Genomic DNA, 23,998 nt, shown 5'->3' with positions numbered 1-23,998 from the left:
CCTGGAAGAAATGGACAAATTCCTAAACATCCACACTCTTCCAAAACTCAATCAGGAGGAAACAGAAAGCTTGAACAGACCCATAACCAGCGAAGAAATTGAATCAGTCATCAAAAATCTCCCAAAAAATAAGAGTCCAGGACCAGATGGCTTCCCAGGGGAGTTCTACCAGACGTTTAAAGCAGAGATAATACCTATCCTTCTCAAGCTATTCCAGAAAATAGAAAGGGAAGGAAAACTTCCAGACTCATTCTATGAAGCCGCATTACTTTGATTCCTAAACCAGACAGAGACCCAGTAAAAAAAGAGAACTACAGGCCAATATCCCTGATGAATATGGATGCCAAAATTCTCAATAAGATACTAGCAAATCGAATTCAACAGCATATAAAAAGAATTATTCACCATGATCAAGTGGGATTCATTCCTGGGATGCAGGGCTGGTTCAACATTCGCAAATCAATCAATGTGATACATCACATTAATAAAAGAAAAGATAAGAACCATATGATCCTGTCAATCGATGCAGAAAAGGCCTTTGATAAAATCCAGCACCCTTTCTTAATAAAAACCCTCGAGAAAGTCGGGATAGAAGGAAGATACTTAAACAGCATAAAAGCCATTTATGAAAAGCCCACAGCTAACATCATCCTCAATGGGGAAAAACTGAGAGCTTTCTCCCTGAGATCAGGAACACGACAGGGATGTCCACCTCACCGCTGTTGTTTAACATAGTGTTGGAAGTTCTAGCATCAGCAATCAGACAACAAAAGGAAATCAAAGGCATCAAAATTGGCAAAGTTGAAGTTAAGCTTTCACTTTTTGCAGATGACATGATATTATACATGAAAAATCTGATAGACTCCACCAGAAGTCTGCTAGAACTGATACATGAATTTAGCAAAGTTGCAGGATACAAAATCAATGTACAGAAATCAGTTGCATTCTTATACACTAATAATGAAGCAACAGAAAGACAAATAAAGAAACGGATCCCATTCACAATTGCACCAAGAAACATAAAATACCTAGGAATAAATCTAACCAAAGATGTAAAAGATCTGTATGCTGAAAACTATAGAAAGCTTATGAAGGAAATTGAAGAAGATATAAAGAAATGGAAAAACATTCCGTGCTCATGGATTGGAAGAATAAATACTGTCAAAATGTCAATACTACCCAAAGCTATTTACACATTCAATGCAATCCCAATCAAAATTGCACCAGCATTCTTCTCAAAACTAGTACAAGCAATCCTAAAATTCATACGGAACCACAAAAGGCCCTGAATAGCCAAAGTAATTTTGAAGATGACCAAAGCAGGAGGCATCTCAATCCCAGACTGTAGCCTCTACCACAAAGCTGTAATCATCAAGACAGCATGGTATTGGCACAAAAACAGACACATAGACCAATGGAATAGAATAGAAACCCCAGAACTAGACCCACAAACGTATGGCCAACTAATCTTTGACAAAGAAGGAAAGAATATCCAATGAAAAAAGACAGTCTCTTTAACAAATGGTGCTGGGAGAACTGGACAGCAATATGCAGAAGATTGAAACTAGACCATTTTCTCACACCATTCACAAAAATAAACTCAAAATGGATAAAGGACCTGAATGTGAGACAGGAAACCATCAAAACCCTAGAGGAGAAAGCAGGAAAAGACCTCTCTGACCTCAGCCATAGCAATTTCTTACTTGACACATCCCCAAAGGCAAGGGAATTAAAAGCAAAAATGAACTACTGGGACCTTATGAAGATGAAAAGCTGTACAGCAAAGGAAACAACCAACAAAACTAAAAGGCAACCAATGGAATGGGAAAAGATATTTGCAAATGACGTATCGGACAAAGAGCTAGTATCCAAAATCTATAAAGAGCTCACCAAACTCCACACCCGAAAAACAAATAACTCAGTGAAGAAATGGGCAGAAAACATGAAAAGACACTTCTCTAATGAAGACATCCGGATGGCCAACAGGCACATGAAAAGATGCTCAATGTCGCTCCTCATCAGGGAAATACAAATCAAAACCACACTCAGATATCACCTCACGCCAGTCAGAGTGGCCAAAATGAATAAATCAGGAGACTGTAGATGCTGGCGAGGATGTGGAGAAACGGGAACCCTCTTGCACTGTTGGTGGGAATGCAAACTGGTGCAGCCACTCTGGAAAACAGTGTGGAGGTTCCTCAAAAAATTAAAAATAGACCTACCCTATGACCCAGCAGTAGCACTGCTAGGAATTTACCCAAGGGATACAGGAGTACTGATGTATAGGGGCACTTGTACCCCAATATTTATAGCAGCACTCTCAACAATAGCCAAATTATGGAAAGAGCCTAAATGTCCATCAACTGATGAATGGATAAAGAAATTGTGGTTTATATACACAATGGAGTACTACGTGGCAATGAGAAAGAATGAAATATGGCCCTTTGTAGCAACATGGATGGAACTGGAGAGTGTTATGCTAAGTGAAATAAGCCACACAGAGAAAGACAGATACCATATGTTTTCACTCTTACGTGGATCCTGAGAAACTTAACAGAAACCCATGGGGAAGGGGAAGGAAAAAAAAAAAAGAGGTTAGAGTGGGAGAGAGCCAAAGCATAAGAGACTCTTCAAAACTGAGAACAAACTGAGGGTTGATGGGGGGTGGGAGGGAGGGTGGGTGGGTGATGGGTATTGAGGAGGGCACCTTTTGGGATGAGCACTGGGTGTTGTATGGAAACCAATTTGACAATAAACTTCATATATTGAAAAAAAATAAATTGGTACTTGAATCAATAAAAAAAATAAAAATAAAAAAATAAAAATATTCTTAACTCTTCATTTTTAAATATGACTCTAAACTATCCCATTCATATAATGGCAGAAGTGTAAGGACAGATTTTTTTATATTACAATTTTTATTCTGACTTTTGTATAAAATAAAATGTCCCTTATTTCCCTATTTCTTGAGAGAACTATCATCTTCCTTTTGCATCTATTCCTTAGGTGTAAGTTATAATTTTTTTGTGTGTTTAAAGTTTTTATTCAAATATAATGAACAGTGTTCTATTAGTTTCATATCCCTTAAGGTTTAAATTATGTCCATTCTTCAAGGACAAGTCCAAATGCCATCTCCCTCATGAAATGTTGCTCTTCATATCCCTCAGCGGAAGTGACCTACAGTGTCCTTGGCACTGTCATAGCATCTTCATTTCATTACAGCCCATTACATTCTCTTTTTAAAAAATGTTTTTAATGTGTATTTATTTTTGAGAGAGAGAGACACACACAGAGTGCGAGTGGGGGAGGGGCAGAAAGAGAGGAAGGCACAGATTTCAAAGTAGACTCCAGGCTCCGAGCTATCAGCACAGAGCCTGATGCGGGGCTCGAACTCATGGACCATAAGATCATGACCTAAGCGAAAGTCGGACACTTAACCAACTGAGCTACCCAGGCGCCCCTACATTCTTTTTGTAAAAAAAATTTAAATTCCAGGAGTGCCTGGGTGGCTCAGTCGGTTAAGGTTCTGACTCTTGGTTTCAGCTCAGGCCACAAATTCATGGTTTGTACTGAGCCCTGCATTGGGCTCTGTGCTGACAGCAAAGAGCCTGCTTGGGATTCTCTCTCTCCCTCTCTGCCCCTCCCCTATTCATGTTCTCTAACTCTCTCTCTCAAAATAAATAAATAAAATAAACATTTTATTTAAAATCTCAGTGTAGTTAACATATAGTGATAAATTAGTTCAGGTGTACAATATAGTGATTCAACACTTCTGTACAACACCTGGTGCTCATCATGACAAGTGCCCTCCTTAATCCCCATGACCTACTTAGCCCATCTGCCCACTCACCTCCCCTCTGGTTAACCATCAATTTGTTCTCTGTAATTAAGAGTCTGTTTCTTCCTTTGTCTCTTTTTCCTTTGCTCATTTGTGTCTTAAATTCCACGTATGAGTGAAATCATATGGTAATTGTCTATCTCTGACTTTTAGATGTTACTTGTGGGCAAGGGATCTAAGTAATTTTTATAAATATATAAAAAAGGTATATTGGTCTTACCTATTTTCATTAAGCAATGTTTTTTAACCCATTTTTAAAAGTTGATTCATTTTGAAAGGTAGAGGGGAAGGAAGGGTAGAGAGAATCCCAAGAAGGTTTTGTGCTATTAACAGTGAGCCCCATGTGGGGCCTGAACTCATGAACCTTGAGATCATGATCTGAGCTTAAATCAAGAGTCAAACGCTTAACCAACTGAGCCACCCAAGCACCCCAATTGGGCACTGTTTTAAGGGACTTGCATGTATTCATTCACTGATCAGCACCTCTGAGATTCAGGTGCCACTATTACCTTCAATTGTATTCCCCACATATCCTAGCTTGGTGCTCTATATTCAGTCGCAATTCATTAATTTTTTAAATAAAATGGAGATGCTTTTATTTGGGATAATGTATTTTAGGCTCATTCAGATGAGTTTTTTTCCTCATTGTCAATATTATTTTAATTGCTTCATTAATAATCTGCTTTGTTTCCAAAAGAATTAAAGATGACTAAATCTTTTCTACAAAGGCACTTATACAAACATGATGATGTCTTACAAAGGCACCGAATTGGATTGATGTAGCATAATCTACTATGAAAAAAAGCAAGAATTCAAATATATTATGTGCAAAATGGTGAAAAGGTTAAATGTTTAAAATTAGAAGTACTGACATGCTGAATGTTTATTACAACTTTTTTGAGGGGAGAGTTAAGGTTTCCCAGGAATCTCTCTTCATAAAATGAGAGCCACTTTGAATTCTAATTAGGTAAAGAAAATGAACTCTGGGTCTTTCAATATACAAACCATTTCAGAGTCAAGGTGGGGCTATCCTTAATGTATGAAGATGACATTATCATATTTTATATCCACAACTTCCCTGTTATCAAACAGATCATCATTAAAAATGAAGTAGCATCAAGCAGCCAGTGTTTCAGAGCATGACATAATCTACAGTTTCCCATATCACTCCGAGCTGTGGGAAGCGAGGAATGTATGAGAGAAATAAACAGCCAGTGCTGAAGCCTGGACTCAGGGGGCCTGTTTGTCCTGATGAACTGACATCTTTGCAAGTAAGTTCAAAGGTGGTAAATGTTTATTTCCTCTTTCACTTCCAGGTGTTGCCTGTGCTTTTCCAGTCAATCAACAAGGAAGGCATGTGACACCTACTCACATTTCTGGAAGGACATTCAGCGAGAGAATATGTAACTAACATGATACATTTGAGAGGTCCCACATTTCAATGCGCTAATTCTTCCCTGGGTGTTTTTCTAAATGTTTACCCACTTATTTGTTCTACAATAATCTGGAGGAAAAAAACACAACAACTTCTAAACACTTTCTCTGGGTGTTTGCCACATATTAGAAAGTTGAGAGTATTATTAAAGTATTATAAACTTGTTTCTTGGCTTCCCACAAAAAAAAAAACCAGTTAAGCAATGATGATATATCCATGGAAACAAATGACTTGCTTTGATGATTGTTTCTGGGGGAAGCCAGGGGCTTTGTCCAAGGAGTTAATTTGTTCTCAGCTTCTCTCCCCTTGTCTTTTCAGCTATGACCACTGAGGGAGAGGTGGAGTGAAGGCATTTATCTCCAGGCCTATTAAGGCATGCCAGGACCAGTTCTCTTATAGGATGGTTCCAGCAGGGCTGGCCTGAAGCTGGTGTGAGCTTTTGGTCGTCCAGTAGAACTCATATTTCATGAATTTCATTTTATGTTGTTAGACAACAATCTTACTTCCACAGGAATAGGGGCTGGGCTGGATTCTGCCTTAGGTCAACAAAATCTGTTCAAAATGTACCTACCCATAACAAAGTAAAACCTCAGGTTCCCATAGCCGGTGGTGTCCATATATGGGGTGCATAATTTCCTTTCTCCATCTTTTAGGAAGACCATTGATAAACCTGATTCTACTGTTCCACATTCTGTACCAATGACAGCTCCCAAGATGTCCCACCTTAAAAAAAAATGAGAATCATTAACAGTTGAAATACTAAGTCAAAGCTTTATAGAGCATAACACTTTATTTTTAATGAGGAACATTTACTTAGTAATTAGTGATTCTGAAATAAAGATGTGGTACAACAGATCTTAAGTAATGAACAGACTTTTATTTATTTATTTTTTTTTAGATTGTTTTTTTTTTATATATATGAAATTTATTGACAAATTGGTTTCCATACAACACCCAGTGCTCATCCCAAAACGTGCCCTCCTCAATACCCATCACCCACCCTCCCCTCCCTCCCACCCCCCATCAACCCTCAGTTTGTTCTCAGTTTTTAACAGTCTCTTATGCTTTGGCTCTCTCCCACTCTAACCTCTTTTTTTTTTTTTTTCCTTCCCCTCCCCCATGGGTTCCATGAACAGACTTTTAAACCATCACAATTATGATTTTTCTGTAGAAGGATACATTTAATCAGTATTACATATAGTACGTCTACTACATGATAGTCTTTATTCTCAAGGTACTTAGAATCAAGATGGGGGGTCAAATTTGAACTAAGGAAATAAGGAACCAGAAAAAACAGTATCATAAAAATTATAAGCATTTGTATTTTGCACATTAAAAATTAGTTATAGAATGTGAAGTGGTAAAAGTGGCAAGAGTATAGCAAGTTTTCCAAAAAAGAAAAGACAAGAGTTAAACTAAATCATGTCTATATATATATATATATATATATATATATATATATATATTCAGATATACAGAGGAGAATAAAAATATCTAATATTTTTAAACTCATTTCTCCTTAGTATTTATTTCTGGTCATGTCTAATCTGGACATGGCTATTCACACAACTCACTTTCCCATGGATGGAGGAAACTAGGACACACAGAGGTAAGCAGCTTGCCTAAGGCCAACTGCTGTTTAGCTCTGAAATTGAGATCTTCTGAATCTCAGTTTGCTGTTATTTTAGTAGTTACAATTCTAAAGACTGTACTATGTCAGGATGATTATATTGAACCATTTTAAGTTTATAATATATTTAGAACCAAGATGTTTAGGAAATACCCATTTTTTTTAACAGGTTATATTAATCATTCAAGAAACTCAAAAATAACTTTGTGAAGCAGCTCTTAATAGTGCTGGACCACTGTAAATTAACAACGAACCTCTCTTGACTCATACAAGAAAATTTCACACTGGTTCATTGGTCTTTTACTTGCTCCATTTATCCCAATTAAACCACTCAGCCTACTGATCCACAAAGCAAGTTAAGGTTATAAATGATGCATATGATGACTCCTTTTAGGCTTTATTTTTAAAGTGAAAAATTGAATTGAAAAGATGGAATTGTCATGGACTCAAAGAACCTTCTCTATTCAAGTGAAAAATGAGATTAGTAGTCTTTTTCTCATTATCAGTTGTGAATGAGTAACTCTTCTAGATGAATCTAAATGAATTATTTTCAAGACATCTACCACAGACAGAGCTGTGTGAGATATGTTCAGACTATATGTTTTTTTCAATCGTTATTTTAAAGTCCAATATATTTAATTTTACTCTATATTAGTCTTTATTTCTTCCACTCTAACTATTGGCAGATAAAAAGTGAAGTTATTTTCTTTAGAAACCCAAATATTTATAATCAAGTGAAATGGTAAGTTTAGTCTGCTTTGAAGAGAAAGAAGCAGAGATAAATCTAAAAAATCATTTTGTAAGAGTGTCAGTGATTTGAATAAATTATCTTACATTTATTAAAAATTCAGTAGAAGCCTGTTGTAGCACAAGCTCATTCTTTTATGAATTTGTATAAATACTGGGTCAAACTTAGTTGGAGACAAAGTACCCCTGAGGGACCGCAGAGGAAGCCTTCCACTCCCCGCACTTCAGAGTCCAGATTGGTAAGGGTGCAAAGTTGTGGGTCTTTTCTAGTTACAAAAATGATATGGTCCCTGGCCGTTTCTTAATAATTACATGAAGTAAAATTATAACATATCCAAATCTTTGAGGCCAGGAGTGGTATTTGAAGAGTTGTATAGTTTTAGCAGTATCTTCGAAGGCATGACAATTTCCCTGAAAAGGAGTGTTACTTTTGTATGGTTTAAATTATGTTTTCCTGAGGTAAATGTGGTTGTATGTGAACTGCATTTGAAGGAACGTCTGCCTACAGGGGAGACACCTCTACAACACAGCAATTTATATTTATGCTTTGATGACTAACTCAAAAAAAAGAACCCTATATTATTATAAATACAGTCATATCTATTATTTATAATAGAGTGAGTTGAAGTTGGAATACAGAAAAAAAAGTGTAATAATCAATAAAATGCCTTAAGGTAAGTCTGTTCCTTAGATATAGCAAGGTCACAATGATGTGTAATTTAGGTTTTTAAAGTATGACTTTCCACTATTGTGTCAAAAAATGAGGAATATTTTTGTAAGCAAAGATAATTTAAAGAAGTTTCTTAGCTGGAAACCTCTCTATCACCTATGTTGGAGTGCTTTGAGAATAGAATTAATTATGTTTTAATCAGCTCATAGTTTAATATTTTTAAGAACGATATGAGAGAGTAGAAATTAAATCTTTTCACACAAAAAAGATAAATGTTAGGTGATGAATGTATTAATTAACTGGATGGAGAGAGTTCTTTCACAACATATACACATATCACGATGCACACTTTCATTTCTCACAACTTTTTGTCAGTGATACCTGAGGAAAGCTGAAATTAAAAAATATTTCCTTTATAAACTTAAAAAAAGAATGAGATCTATTCTTTGAAGGGCAATTTGGTAGTTAACTATCAAAATGAGAATTACATACATACATGTACGTATATGTACCCATACGTATCCGATTCTCTAGTTTCCCTTTTCTCTTTTAGATATTTATCTTTCTTTTTTTAATATTTATTTATTTTTGAGAGAGAGAGAGAGAGAGAGAGAGAGAGAGAGAGAGAGAGAGAAAATCCCAAGCAGAGCCCGACGCAGGGCTCCATCTCATGAACTGTGAGATCATGATCTCAGTCAAGATCAAGAGTCAGATGCTTAACTCACTGAGCCACCCAAGCATCCCTAGAAATTTATTTTTCAAAAATACTTTAACAAGTATACAAAAATTTTCATTAAAATACTGTCTATCTCATTAAAATACTGTCTATCAATAGGGGTTCAATTAGATAAACTGGTACATCTTTTTTTTGAAATAATGATTAATATTTACTAATTAGAAGATACATTCGAGAATGTTGTCAGTTTTTAAAAAATCAAGTTGTAATATAGTATACAAAATGTGATCTGTCAGGTGGTGTGTGTGTGTGTGTTTGTGTGTGTGTGTGGTCACAGAAAATTTTCTGAAAAAACGTGTGTACATTTAACTCTGAGAAATGGGGTTAGCATGGGAGAACTTTTGATTTTTACTTTAACTATCTTCTTTGCAATAAAAAAATAATTTTCAAAAAAAAGAAGAAAGGCATTCAATTTATGTGTATTACAATTCAGAATGGCAACTTAAATTATCTCATTCTAGGTTGATAAAAATAGTAAGAATATGAACACAGGCAATAGAAGCCATAATTTAATCAGACACATCTTTTTGTTTATAAATATTGGCATAAAAGACTCTAAAGGTAATAAAACATTTCACATTACCTATGAAGATTTGTTTTATTATATTTTCCAGAATATATTAGATCACCTAAAGTTGGCGACTTTAGGTTTAAGCTAAGATATAGAATAAAGACTGGCCAAGAAATCCCACATTTACCAAACTCATAAGGTTTTTTAATCTCTACGAATTCTCTGAGGTTAAATAAGTTCATTATATTCATAAGGTCTCTATTTGGGATAAATTCTCTATTATTTAATAAGGGATGTGCCATAGAAGGGTAAAGACCCTTCCACATTCATTTATATTCATGAGGTTTATCTTGAGTATGAGCCCTGAGAGGTCTAGCAAGGTGTGCACTTCGACTGAAGCCTTCTCAACCTTCACATGTAGGTTTTTCCCTCTACCATGACAGCTTAGGTGAAGGTAAAGGATGAGCTCTATTTGACAGCTTCCCTGCATGCACTGCATTTCAAATATTCTTTTCTTCGATTGGTTCCCCTGTATTTCACTCAAATTCAATTTTGTTTTAGGTTTTTATTACATGCATTACGTTGATTTACACTCTTGTTGGAATAACATTAATAAAGAATATTGTCTTCAGAATGGGTGAAAGCACTCAGCTTTCTCACCAATAAGACAGAAATATAACCTAGGCTGGAGGATGTTTAGAGAAAAGAATGTATTGCCTGGGACATGACAGAGTCTCAATAAGTGTTAGTTTCCTTTTCTCCCCCCTGTAAAACGTGGTGCTATCTTTGTTTTAAAGTAAGGCAAAGAGGCAATACAAATGAATTTCTAAATTATAATGAGTATTTTTATTTTTTCATATGATAATTAGCAGAGAAACAGTCCTGGACAGAGTTGCAGTACAATATGCAAGTGTTACTAATTAATCTTTAAGCAAGGGGATACTTAGCTGCAAGAAAAATTGTACTTTATCTATGAGTCTTTGGTACTGTTTATGATTTTTGTCTATAATATCCTGGGCCCCTTGCTTTATTATTTTGTTATCTAAATGGTCAAGTGGGTTTTGCTTTAATAAAAATGAACATGCTTAAGAAAAAACAAGATCCACTCCATACAATATTAACTCAGACTGCCAACCTATCTTCAGTCTGCTTACCTTGAATTATAAGCTTAAATAAAATCCTTCTTTAGCTTTGTAAGCATTTTTGTGAAACGTATTCTAAGTCAGAGGGAACATAATTCTTCTGGGTAGGAAAGAGGGAGGAATTTTTAGAAAATATAAGATGATGCTCCCCTAATGTGTTTTTAAAAGGAGGCATCCTTTCCTTTTATAGTCCCAGAATTCAATCAATGGTCATTTTATCCCATGAAGTTTCTAGTGAAGTGCTGAAATATGGAATTTACTATAATAGTGAAGAGTTGTAGTTTGAGAAATAAACAATTCAATAGTTTAAAAACAAACAAAAATTTCTCAACAGAAGACCATGGGGGAGGGGAAGGGGGGAAAGTTAAGGGGGGGGGGCAAACCATAAGAGTCTCTTAAATACTGAGAACAAACTAAGAGTTGATGGGGAGGTGGGGGAGAGGGGAAAGTGGGTGATGGGCACTGAGGAAGGCACTTGTTGGGATGAGCACTGGGTGTTACATGGAAACCAATTTGACAATAAATTATATTAAAAATTTATTTCCGATTCTGTGTCTCCCTCTCTCTGACCCTCCCCCGTTCATGCTCTGTCTCTCTCTGTCCCAAAAATAAAAAATAAACGTTGAAAAAAAAAAAAACATTCTAAAAAAAAAAAAAAAGGGGCGCCTGGGTGGCGCAGTCGGTTAAGCGTCCGACTTCAGCCAGGTCACGATCTCGCGGTCAGTGAGTTCGAGCCCCGCGTCGGGCTCTGGGCTGACAGCTCGGAGCCTGGAGCCTATTTCCGATTCTGTGTCTCCCTCTCTCTGACCCTCCCCCGTTCATGCTCTGTCTCTCTCTGTCCCAAAAATAAAAAATAAACGTTGAAAAAAAAAAAACATTCTAAAAATAACTGTAAAAAAATAAAAAAAAACAAAATGCAAGAAGATGCTCAAATTATTCTAAAGAATTCTAAATTATTTTATTTTATTATTTTTTAATATTTATTTATTTATTTCTGAGGGGGGGAGAGAGAGAGAGAGAGAGAGGGTGGCAGAGAGAGAGAGGCAGAGAGACAATCTGTGCTGACACAGCACAGAGCCCAATGTAGGGCTTGAACTCACTAACCATGAGATCATGACCTGAGCTAAAATCAAGAGTTGGACGCTTAACATACTGCGCCACCCAAGTGCCCCTAGAAATCTAAACAATTTTAAAGCCAATTTTTAATAAAAGCACCAACTTACACTGAAGGGGCCATAATGGAGATTGTTCTTGTTGGTCTATGCACAGGTTTGATGTTCAATGGTTATATGTAAGATATTTTTGCTACTATTTCTCTGGAACAAGGTAGCCAATATAAAATTGCTTAACTGAGTTTATATTGCCTTTTCTTGTTCCTCCCCCCACCCACCACTGGATAACATTCAATTTTAAGAAAGACATTTTGAGTCAGCTGTAGGTGTGATCCACTTAGCAAGCAATGCCACTGAAACACATAATACTTCGCGTTTTAGTTTCTTTATAGTAGATCATCTGTCAGAGACTAAGCCATGGCTGACTTCAGAAAACCGTTGTCTGTGCTCAATTTTTTCTATAATCTTAGACAAGCTGTTTTTTTAAATAATATATATCTTGAAAGAGCTTCTTCAGAGCAACTTTATAAAACAGTTATCTTAATAGGGTATGAATGGCAGTAGAAAAGCAATGGAAGTTGGAGGGAACTGGAAGTAGGTTAGTAGTTTAAAGACTGCTCTCTCTCTCTCTGACCTTTGAATAAGTCAGCAAAATTAAATATGAGAAAGCAAATTTGTCCTCCAAGCATCTCTTCTATGTCTTGCTGGTATACTGGAATTCTAGGTATTCCATCATGTGCAGTATTTGCCACTAGTTGCTTTTAATTTTTTTTATGTTTATTAATTTTTGACAGAGAGAGACATAGACAGAGAATGAGTGGGGGAGGGGTAGAGAGAGAGGGAGACACAGAATCCGAAGCAGGCTCCAGGCTCTGAGCTGTCAGCACAGAGCCCAACGCGGGGCTCGAACTCACAAACTGTGAGATCATGACCTGAGCTGAAGTCGGATACTTAACTGACCGAGCCACCCAGGCACCTCTGCTTTTAATTTTTAATTAGAGGAAGACTCAGGGTGCCTGGGTGGCTCAGTCAGTTAAGTGTCCGACTTTGGCTCAGGTCATGATCTCATGGTTCATGGGCTTGATCCCCATGTTGGGTTCTGCACTGATAGTGTGGAGCCTGCTTGGTATTCTTTTTCTCTCCCTTTCTCTCTGCCCCTCTACAACTCACACTTTCTCTCAAAATAAAATAATAATTAGAGGAAGACTCTACAAAAGTGATATCTGTGGCCTGGGAGAAGACACCCACATAGAGAAATACAGTTGGAAATATTTTTTGAAGATTAAAAAAAGACATTTGTTTTCTATTATGATACCAGTATTCTCATTACTGAAAAATTGGAAAATAAAAGAGTGCCAAAAAAATCACCCATAACCACACTATCCTAGAGACAAGCACAATTAATATTTTAGTATCTTTATTTCTAATATTTTTAGATGTATATTTCCAAATAGTTGTAATATTACATACATGGTTTTGTACTCTGCCTTTTTTCACTTACATTAGTAATGTACCCATTTTCCAGGCTATTATTAACTCATTATAAATAAGCCACACAATATTTTATTATGTATATACCAAAACAAACTATATTTAGTCATTTTTCTATTTTTTTTAAGTTTATTTATTTATTTTTGAGAGAGAGGGGTCTACGCTGTCAGCACAAAGACCAACACAGGGCTCAAACTCACAAACTGTGAGACCATGACCTGAGCCAAAACCAAGAGTCAGATGCTCAACCAACTGAGCCACCCAGGTGCCCCATCATTTTCCTATTTTTGAATTTCAAAATATATTCATACATAGTTATACTACTTAGCATACTTTATAGGCCTGAGGAGTTGTCAATTCCCTAATGCTCCTGAATGTGTTTAGAGTACAGATAACTCCAAGCCATGCTTCTTGGGGTGTCAGAGTTCTCTTATTTCACAGAAATTCCTAGATACTCAGGAGTGCCCTGTGGCCAGTGTTTATCAGGTGAACTACTGAGGAAGGGTTGTGGAGAACAGACAGGTCGAAAAAGTGAGCATCTAAACATCTCAGTGTTAAGAGCCTCCTCTGATACCTTCCAGAGAAATCACTGGCCAATGTTGTACCAAGCTGTCGGAAATTAAATCAATTTGGAAGGATTCCGATTTCATTTTCGTTTTCTATGTGACCTCAATAAAGAAGATGCTATCTTGGAAGGGAAGCCAGTCACTACATTCTGGATGCTCACACAGACAGCTGGTTTAGAGGCGGGGGAGGGGGGCTATTAACCTACTCAAGGATGGTAAAAACCAAAAGCAAAGATGGCGTGTAAATGTCCTGAAAATTAAAGGTTTAGAATTTCTATGAAGGAGCTCCAGAACAATATAGCACTTACTTTTTAATTATTTGAAATTTTACTGTTTATATTTTAAAAACATTTTAATGTTTATTTATATATTTTTGAGAGAGAGACAGATAGAGAGTGAGCAGGGGAGGGACAGAGAGAGGGAGAGAGAGAATCCCAAGCTATTAGCACAGAGCCTGATGGGGCTCAAACCCATGGACCGTGAGATCATGACCTGAGCTGAAATCAAGGGTCGATGCTCAACTGACTGAGCTACCCAAGTGCCTCTGTTTATATTTATAAAGTATAAAAACAATTTGCTTAAACAGAAAGCAATGTTAGAGACCAGGCCAAAGGCAAACCAGAATAAGTAAGATGTAATAGATGTCTTTTAACAGCTTGCAACAAGATTACTCAGATCCATTTTAGCACTTCCATGCTTTTAAAATATATCCAATTATCATTTAAACTAATATGGTCTTTTTTCTTAATGACACTCATTGGTTTATTTAGAAAATCTAATTTAGGTTTCATTGGCCTCTTCAACTTTGTGTTTCTTCTACATCTCATTAATTAACTCAAATATAATTTTCTTTGAGCACCACTTCCCTCATTTCCCAACACCAAGTATAGGTGGAATAACAACTAATTTTTAAGTTTTTTGATTGCTTATTATGTGTGATACATTGTGTCAAGTGTTCCGTATATATTGTTGCATAAAATGTCCCCTTTTAGCCCTTTAAGCTTAAATTTGAATTTTATTTCATCTGATTCAAATATCTGATTTTAATATTCCTCCTTCTTTCGTGGCATTTGCCTGGTATATTTATTTCTGTACTTTGATTTTCAATTTCTTGTGTTATTGCAAATACATACCTTATTGTTAAAAACTTACTTCGAAAATATCATTTAATAAATCAATATAAGTCAGTCAAATTTATTGGGTTACTGATAAGTTTAGATTGATTCCTGACACGTTGCTTTCTGTTTTCTATTTACTCTTTTTTTATTTTCTTTGTTACTTTCCTGGCATGTATGAGACTAAGTCTCCCTGTGTCCTAAGTTACACTGATGCTTCAGAAGTTTTATGGCCTATATTTGGCTAATCTAATTTTTCAACACACGTATTTACACGTAAAGTTTTCTGTTAACTTTATTATTATTATTAACATTAAGAGTTTCCCAGGGACGCCTAGCTGGCTCAGTCGGTTAAGCTTCCGACTCCTGGTTTCAGCTCAGGTTGTAATCTCATGGTGTGTGGGTTCAAGCCTGCATCAGGCTTCGCACTAACTGCATGGAGCCTGGTGGGATTCTCTCTCTCACTCCCTCTCCCTCTGCCACTCCCCTGAATGCTCTCTCTTGGTCTCTCTCTCAAAATAAATACATAAACTTAGAAAAAAAAAGAGTTATCCCAGATCTGTATCCTCACTCCAAGCAAGTTAGGAACTTTGGCAGTATTTTACTTCCTTATTCTCCTTCTCTTCTTGTCACTCTCCCTCTGTACCCCTCATGTTGAGGTCATCTGGACTTAATTCCAAATTTTTATTAAAACTTTTGAATAATCAATACTTATTCAGACTGAGCTACAAGCTTTAATTTTTTTTCCTTGATCAAAACTCTTTCTTGAATCTATCCTATTTTTCTTGGATTAATTTCCAGGAATATATCTTCTAGTAGTTCTTTCAGAGAGGATTCAGGGGGTAGTAAACTTTCTGAACCCTTGTGTCTGAAAAGGTTTTTGTTTCTTTAATATAAGTATAATCGACATAGAATAACCTATTAGCTTCAGGTAGAGATCATGGTGATTTAATATTTTTATGTATCATGAAAATACTCCCATGATTAGTCTAGTTACCATATGTCTCAATACAAAGTTATTATATTATTGACTCTATTCTCTATCATGTACATTACATGCAAATGTAGAAAGAAAAGTAACAGCAAAATCCCATGTATATAATATCCAACTTTAATAATTATTGAGTTGCCTGGGTTTTTTTGATATTGAATTGCATAGGTTCTTTATATATTTTGGATATTAACCTCTTAGTGGATATATAATTTGCAAATATCTTCAACCATTCAGCAGGCGGCCTTTTTGTTTTGTTGATGGCTTCCTTTGCTGTGCAAGAACTTTTAGTTTTATGTAATTCCATCTGTTTATTTTAGCCTTTGTTGCCCTTGCCAAAGGAGACTGGTCAAAAAATACTGCTAAGACCGATGTCAAAGACCTTAATGCTTATGTTTTCTTCTAGTAACTTTATGATTTCAAACTTACATTCAAGTCTTTAATCCATTTTGACTTTATTTTTGTACATGGTATAAGAAAGTGGTCCAGTTTCATTCTTTTGCATGTAGCTGTCCAGTTTTCTCAACATCATTAATTGAACAGTCTTTTTTCCATTGCATATTTTTACTCCTTTGTCATAGATTAATTGGCCATACAATTGTGGGTTTATTTCTAGGCCCTTTATTCTACTGCATTGATCTATGCATCTACCTATTTTTATGCCAGTACTATACTGTTTTGATCACTATAGCTTGTAGTATACTTTGAAATTAGGGAGTGAAAAACTTGCAACTTTGTTCTTCTTTCTCAAGGTTGCTTTTATTTATTTGGGGTCTTTTTTAAAATAAAAATTTTAAGATTTTTATTCTATTTCTGTGGAAAATGCCATAGGTATTCTGATGAGGATTGCATTGAATCTGTAGATTGGATAATATATATATATTTCAGGAAGATTTTTCTTCCAATCTATGAACATGATATGTACCTTTCCATTTGTTTGTGTCTTCTTCAATTTCTTTCATCAATGTCTTATAGTTTTCAGAGTAGGCCTTATACCTCCTTGGTTAAATTTATTCCCAGATATTTTATTCTTTTTGATGAAATTGTAAATGGGATTGTTTTCTTAATTTCTTTTTCTGACAGCTTGTTATTAGTCTATAGAAATGCTACAGATTTCTGAATGTTAATTTCATATCCTGCAACTTGACTAAATTAACTTATTAGTTCTAACAGTGTTTGGTGGAGTCTTTAGGGTTCTCTCTCTATAAACTATCATGTCACATGCAAACAATAACAGTTTTACATCTTCCTTTCTAATTTGGATGTCTTTTATTTCTTTTCCTTGCCTAATTGGTGTGGCTAGGATTTCAAATACTTTGTTTCATGAAAAGAGGTGAGAGCTGATATACTTGTCTTGTTCACAATCTTAGAAGAAAAGCTTTCAGCTTTTCAACCTTGAGTATGATTTTAGCTGTGGATTTGTCATTTATGGCCTTTATAATATTGAGGTATGTTCTCTCTACACACACTTTAAGAGTTTTTATTATAAATTAATGTTGAATTTTGTCAGATGTTTTTCCTGCATCTATTAAGATGAATTTATGAATCTTATTCTTGGTTTTGTTAATGTAATGTATCATGTTGATAGATTTGTGGATGTTGAAACATCTTTGCAATTGTGGAATTAATCTTACTTTGATCATGGTGTATGATCATGTTAGTGTTGTTGAATTTGGTTTGCTAATTTTTTTTGAGGATTCTTGCATCTATGATCCTTAGGGATAATGGCCTGTAACTATCTTGTGTGTGTGTGTGTGTGTGTGTGTGTGTGTGTGTGTGTGTAGTCTTCTCCATCTGGTTTTGGTATCAGGGTAATGCTGGGCTATAAAATGAATTTGGAAGTGTTTCTTCTTCTTCAGTATTTTGGAGTAATTAAAAAATGATTGCTACTATTCTTTAAATGTTTGATAGAACTTACCTGTGAAGCTGTCTGGTTCTGGACTTTTATTTGCTGAGAGTTTTTTAAAATTATTAATTCAATTTCATTACTTATAATTGGTCTATTTAGATTTTCTATTTGTCATTCAGTCTTAGAAGACTGTGTTTCTAGGAAAATATCCATTTCTTCTAGGCTTTCCAAATTATTGGTATATAACTGTTCATAGTAGTCGATTTCTATGATGTAAGTTATAACTTCTCTCTCATTTCCAATTTTATTTATTTGGGTCTTCTCTTTTTCTTGATGATTCTGGCTAGAAGTTTATTGGTTTTATCTTTTCAAAGAACTAGCTTTTAGTTGCATTGATCTTTTCTATGTTTTTTGGGGTGTGTGTGTGTCTCTATTTCATTTATTTCTACTCTATTATTTTCTTTTTTTTAACTAATTTTGGGCTTTCTTCTTCCTTTTCTAGTTCTTTAGGTATAAAGTTAGATTACTTATTTGGAATTCTTTTTGTTCCTTGAGGTAGGCTGTATCACTATGAACTTCCTTCTTAGAACTGCTTTTGATGTATCACATAGATTTTGAAAAGTTGTATTTCCATTTTCATTTGTTTCAAAGTATTTTTTGATGTTCTCTTTCCTTCATTAACCCGTTGGTTATTTAGTAACTACTTAGTCTTCCTGTGTTTATGTTTTTTCCTGTTTTGTTCATGTAGTTGATTTCAAGTTTCATATTTTTATGGTTAGAAAAGATGCTTGATATGATTTCAGTCTTCTTGAATTTACTGAAACTTGTTTTGTGGACTAACATATGATCCATCCTGGTGAATGTCCCATGTGTACCTGAAAAAAGTGTGTATTCTTCAGTTTTTGGATGAAATGTTCTATGTGTATCCATTCAGTCCATCTGGTCTAATGTGTTGTTTAAGGCCAATGCTTTCTATTGATTTTTTTGTCTGAATGACATTGAGGTAAGTGGGGTGTTAGAGTCTCCTACTTTTATTGTATTGCTGCCAATTATTCCCTTTATGTCTGTTAATATTTTGCTTTATATATTTAGGTGCTGCTATATTGAGTACATAAGAATATCTTTTTCTATCCCTTCACTTTCAGTCTGTGTGTGTCTCTGTATCCAAAGTCTCTTTTAGGCAGCATATAAAACGTCTTATTATTATTTTTTTTTATCCACTCAGCCACTGTATGTCTTTGGACTGGAGCATTTAGTCCATTTGCATTTAAAGTAATTATTGATAGGTATGTACTTATTATTGTCATTCTGTTATTTGTTTTCTGGTTGTTTTAATAGTTCTTCTCTGTTGCTTTATTCTTCTGTTGGTCTCTTCTTTTGTGGTTTGATGGGTTTTTTTCAGTGTTATGTTATTTCAGGGTTATTCTCTTTATTTTCTGTGTTTCTACTGTAGGTTTTTTGGTTATTTACAAAAAACACGGTCACCATGAGGTATGTATGTGTGTGTGTGTATGTGTGTGTATATATATATATATAGCAGTGAAAAGATTTTTGTTTTTTCCTAATTACTTGTATGATAATTGGAGAAGAATTTTATGTTCTGAATAATTTTTTCAGAACTAGATAACTTCTTCATTTTTTTAAACTTGAGCTTAGTGCTACCAAGAAAAGTATGATGAAGCTCATTTAGAAGCTTTTTTGGGTTTCTGCATCAGTGTTCTCAAGTTTCTTCCTGGTGCTACAGGACTGGCCATTTTCCCATTTATCTTGCTAAACATTTCATTCACAGGAGATATGCCTTTTCTTTATTCTTTTTTCAATCTTGGCAACTTCAATAATATCTTTGAATATTACATTCCATCTATTCTCTCTGACCTTTCTTTCAGGAATTCCTATTTTTCTAACATCAGAAGAGCCAATTTCTCTCCTATACTTTACATCTTTTTTTCTTATATCCAGTGACCATAAGTTTTGGATAAATTTCAAGACTCAAGTTTATAGCTCATTAATTTGTTCTTCAGCTATGCCTATGCTGATATTCAGTGGAGAAGAAAATCCATTAAATTTGTTTTAACAATCATATCCTTTCATTTCTCACATCTCTATTTTTTCCTCATAAAATGTGTTTTAATTCCTCAGATGCAGTATGCTCTCCTATCCCTTTGAGGATATTAATTATGCTTCTTATAAAATCTCCATTTGTTTATTCTGCTACTTCTATTTTCTCAAACCTTAGTTCTTCAGTTTGATGATTTTTTAAATGGAGGTGATTTTCCTAAGATTTGTTCATTTTAGATCATTTGCTTATATTTGTATCTGCTATTATTTTTTTTCATTTTGGTGTAAAAATGGCCACAGATTGGGGCAGATGGACCTTTAGGGGGGACTACAATGAGAGGCCTCCATTCTCCTTGAGATTTCCAGTCACCTGAATTGCCCTGCTTCTCCATTCCAACTGTCCACATTCATTGCTTGTTCCTGGGAGCAGAAAAGCCTCCCTTTGGAAGTAGGTGTATTGAGGGGCTCACCTTCTTGGCAGTCGCTACAGCAGTGCCTCAGAGCCCCGTCCTGATTCCTGTGTCCAGCATCTGTGTCCCAGAGCACTGGTGAGACATCTTTTTTAGTGTCTTATCCAACATGCGTTTGGGGCTATAGTTTCCTCCTTCCATCAGATCTTTTCCTCTTTTCTCTCTCTTTTTGTACAATCCTTTATAACTCCTGACCCAATTAGGCACATTTTCTTATTTTATAGTGTCATTATAGATGTTTGCTCATTTTCTGTAATCTCTAAGGACTTGAGACATGTGGACATGTCTCATATAGATGATTCAGTATTTGAATATTCATTACATTTGTGGAGTTCCTCTTTAACATGAATACTCTAGTGACAACAATGAAACAGGTTTTTTTTAAAGGTATTTCAATAGTAAAAACATACAATGTTTGCATTTGGGATAAAAGAGAAGTATACAAAATCTATATTATAGCAGTGTGTTTTTCTACAAAGCTCCCTCCCACCTAAAGGCAGTCTCAGCTAGGTGAAATATGGTAGTTGCTAATTAAATGATGTGTTTGTAAAGTGACGCCAAAGTTCAGAAAGACTCACATAAATTATCAGTATACTCATTAAAATTTCTCTCTTGCTGAAGTAACAGATGTGTCTTCTTTAGGAAAAGGAGAAAAAAACCTTCAAGATCCCACTTAAAAAAATAAACCTATCAACACTGGATTTAGGGCAGCTTTAAGATATGAGAGGCAAACAGCTCTTGCCTCTTTGTGACGTGAAATCAAATAGCTGGACTCAAATGGTAGGAAAACAGGAATATTTGGGAAAGTGGACTCCAAAAATAGTCATAATGATGGTGGCTTTCTTTTCTTTCTTATGAAGTGTTTTGAAATTATTAGAGAGGACCACATATTCATTTTTCTCTTTCACAATTTTTATGGAAGAAAAACACAGTTAATAGATGTGCAAATATTATATGTGGGTTAACAATTTAATTAACTTATTTACTCTTTAATTTTTTAGTTTTTAAAACAAGTCAACTCAAAGGTAGACAGCTCAATCAATTCTAATTTACTATCTAAGTTTTCTGTCTATTTTAGCATGTGGGCCAGTAATGATAAATTGTCAGTGTGGGTGATAATGATTGAGTTGAAGAATGAGACAAATATTTAGTAAACCTGGCTGGTTAAACAAAACACATCAAGATTTCACTCCCAAATTCCTAATCTGGTTTTCTTTGTCAGTTCTTACCCTAGGTAAAAATATGTCACATTAATTTGATTTTGTGACAGGATTTCTTTCCTGAAGCTATGATTAAAAACTATCATGACAGCATTCTTTCCTAGACCAATAAAGCCATTTGAGAGTGGGTGAATGCAGAGAGGGGACACGGGGACACACACACACACACACACACACACACACACACACACAGGACTAAACCAGCATTTTTATCATCACTGCAACCACAGAAAACACTAGATCCTCTCATTATCCTTTTATGCCTTTATAACATAATGCCAAGTGGGATGACTGGGCCACCAGATGAGAGCATAAATAAGGGAAATCTGGGGGGTGTGGCCTGATATCCTAGGGGAAAAGCTGCAAATAATCCTAAAATGTAGTTGCTAGAATCATGTACTATTTTTAGAACCTGGATGAATTAATTGTATACCAATTAGGGTGGCACAGGTGCTTTTATCAAGCACATTATTTTGTTATTGGAACATAGATCTGCTGACAATGCCAAGGACTGAAAGTATTAGCCTTTTAACTATGACCAAAAACTCTGATATATCACAATACTGAGAAGAGGCCAAAGAGCATAATTGAAACCACCTGAGTCACTGAGTGGATGGAATTTGTTCTGATGTTCTTCTGTGTCTGTACTGACTTGAGCTCCTTTTTCTTTAAATTGTTTTAAGTTTATTTACTTATTTTTGAGAGAGACAGAGAGAGATAGCAGGGAAGGGGCAGAGAGAGAGGAATAGAGAGAATCCCAAGCAGGTCCACACCGTCAGGATGGAGACTGATGTGGGGCCTGAACTCACAAACTGTAGGATCATGACCCAAGCTGAAACCAAGAGTTGGACACTTAACTGACTGAGCCACCAGGTGCCCCACTTTAGTTCTTTTTTCAAGCATAAATACTTTTGGTTCTTTTTGTTTTGGGGGGCGGTGAATGATTTGGTTTAACCATAAATTTTCTTATATCACCAGTACTCTGTGAAAACAGAATGTCTGCTCTGTTAATTGGAGTAATTTTTTGCTAGCTATGTCTCTGCACTTGTAGAGTAATTTTCTAAGATATACTGGGTTTCTTCTTATATAAAATCAATTCCTTTCTAAGCCTTATTCATGGTTTTCTGTTTGTACTAAATCTTCAGTTATATTACTAGGTGATTACTGGATGGACCATTAATCCATTCAAAAAAGCTTTTCTTTTGTTCTCTTATAAATGATTTTGATGATGCAACAAGCTGAAAAAAAATAGAAAGAGAGGATGGTGGGATAGGGGATAGATGGGTATGAAGGTCATAATTAAAAACATTTTGAGGGGCACCTGGGGAACTCAGTCAGTTGAGCATCTGACTTCTGCTCAGGTCATGACCTCACAGTTCATGAGTTTGAGCCCCCTGTCAGGCTCTGTGCTCACAGCTCGGTGCCTGGAGCCTGTTACCGATTCTGTGCCTCCTTCTCTCTCTCTGTCCCTTCCCCTCTGGTGCTCTGTCTTTTTCTCTCTCAAAAATAAATAAACACTAAAAAATTAATAAAGAAATAAATTTTATCAGAGCACCTGGGTGGCTCAGTCGATTAAGCGTCCAACTCTCAATTTTGACTCAGGTCACCATCTCATGGTTCGTGGAATTGAGCCCCACAATGGGTTCTGCTGACAGCGCAGAGCTTTCTTGAGATTCTCTCTCTCCCTCTCTTTCTGCATTCCACCCCCCTCCACTTATGCTCTCTCTCTTTCTCAAAATAAATAAATTAACTTTAAAAAAATAAAAATAAATTTTATATGGGGCTGGGTATCACTGGGAACCACTGGAGTCCCCAGGGGATGTGGGGGACATCCAATGAAGAGGATGACTCATCACTACTGCATAGATGATATTAGCTTGGAGAGATGGACGAGTGAGGGTCAATGAGTGTCTTGTGTTTCAAGATTCGGGATTCTCTTATAGGCAGTCAAGCTCCATAACCAGGAAAGGGTTTTGAATTGGTCTTTTGTATCAGGAATCAGAAAGAGAGAACTGATATGCTGGTGATGATTCTTTATCTCCAAAAGACAGATAAAGAAGCCTTGCTTGCATTGTCAAAATTCTGGACCCCATCAAAGCCCACCCGTTTGTAAGGGGATTAGAATGAGCCCTGTGTAGGATCTCCTGGGGGAGATGAAATGTAGATGTAGATGAAATAGGAGAATAGTAGGTGTGGGTCCCTCAAGGAGAAACCGAAGTCTCACTAGACATGGAACTTCAATGGTGCCAGGAAGCTTTATGGACTGAAGGGCCTGACCATCACTGCTAGGCTCTGAAGGAACTGGCTCCCTTAAAGTGTGAACCTCCCTCAGAGGCATACCTGGCCTGCCCCACAGGCTGGACTTCCCTGAGGCAGTGAAGAGCCACAGCAGAAATCTAGCTTTCAATAGTGAAAGA

General features: G+C 35.8%; 1 protein-coding gene across 2 annotated transcripts in view; it reads right to left on the bottom strand.

The window, feature by feature from the left end:
- RELN (reelin) overlaps positions 1–23,998 on the bottom strand; it is a 528,348-nt gene that overhangs the window by 189,774 nt on the left and 314,576 nt on the right. For both annotated transcript variants that reach the window (XM_047096965.1, XM_047096964.1), the window contains exon 12: positions 5,845–5,996. In XM_047096965.1, the coding sequence (XP_046952921.1) occupies positions 5,845–5,996 (152 nt within the window). The remainder of the gene's footprint in view (positions 1–5,844; positions 5,997–23,998) is intronic.

This window comes from Lynx rufus, unplaced genomic scaffold, assembly GCF_022079265.1.
Source record: "Lynx rufus isolate CCGP_SWC_20201006 ecotype Redwood Valley unplaced genomic scaffold, mLynRuf1.p SCAF_4, whole genome shotgun sequence".
Taxonomy (NCBI): domain Eukaryota; kingdom Metazoa; phylum Chordata; class Mammalia; order Carnivora; family Felidae; genus Lynx; species Lynx rufus.
This window is presented reverse-complemented; position numbering and strand designations above follow the sequence as displayed.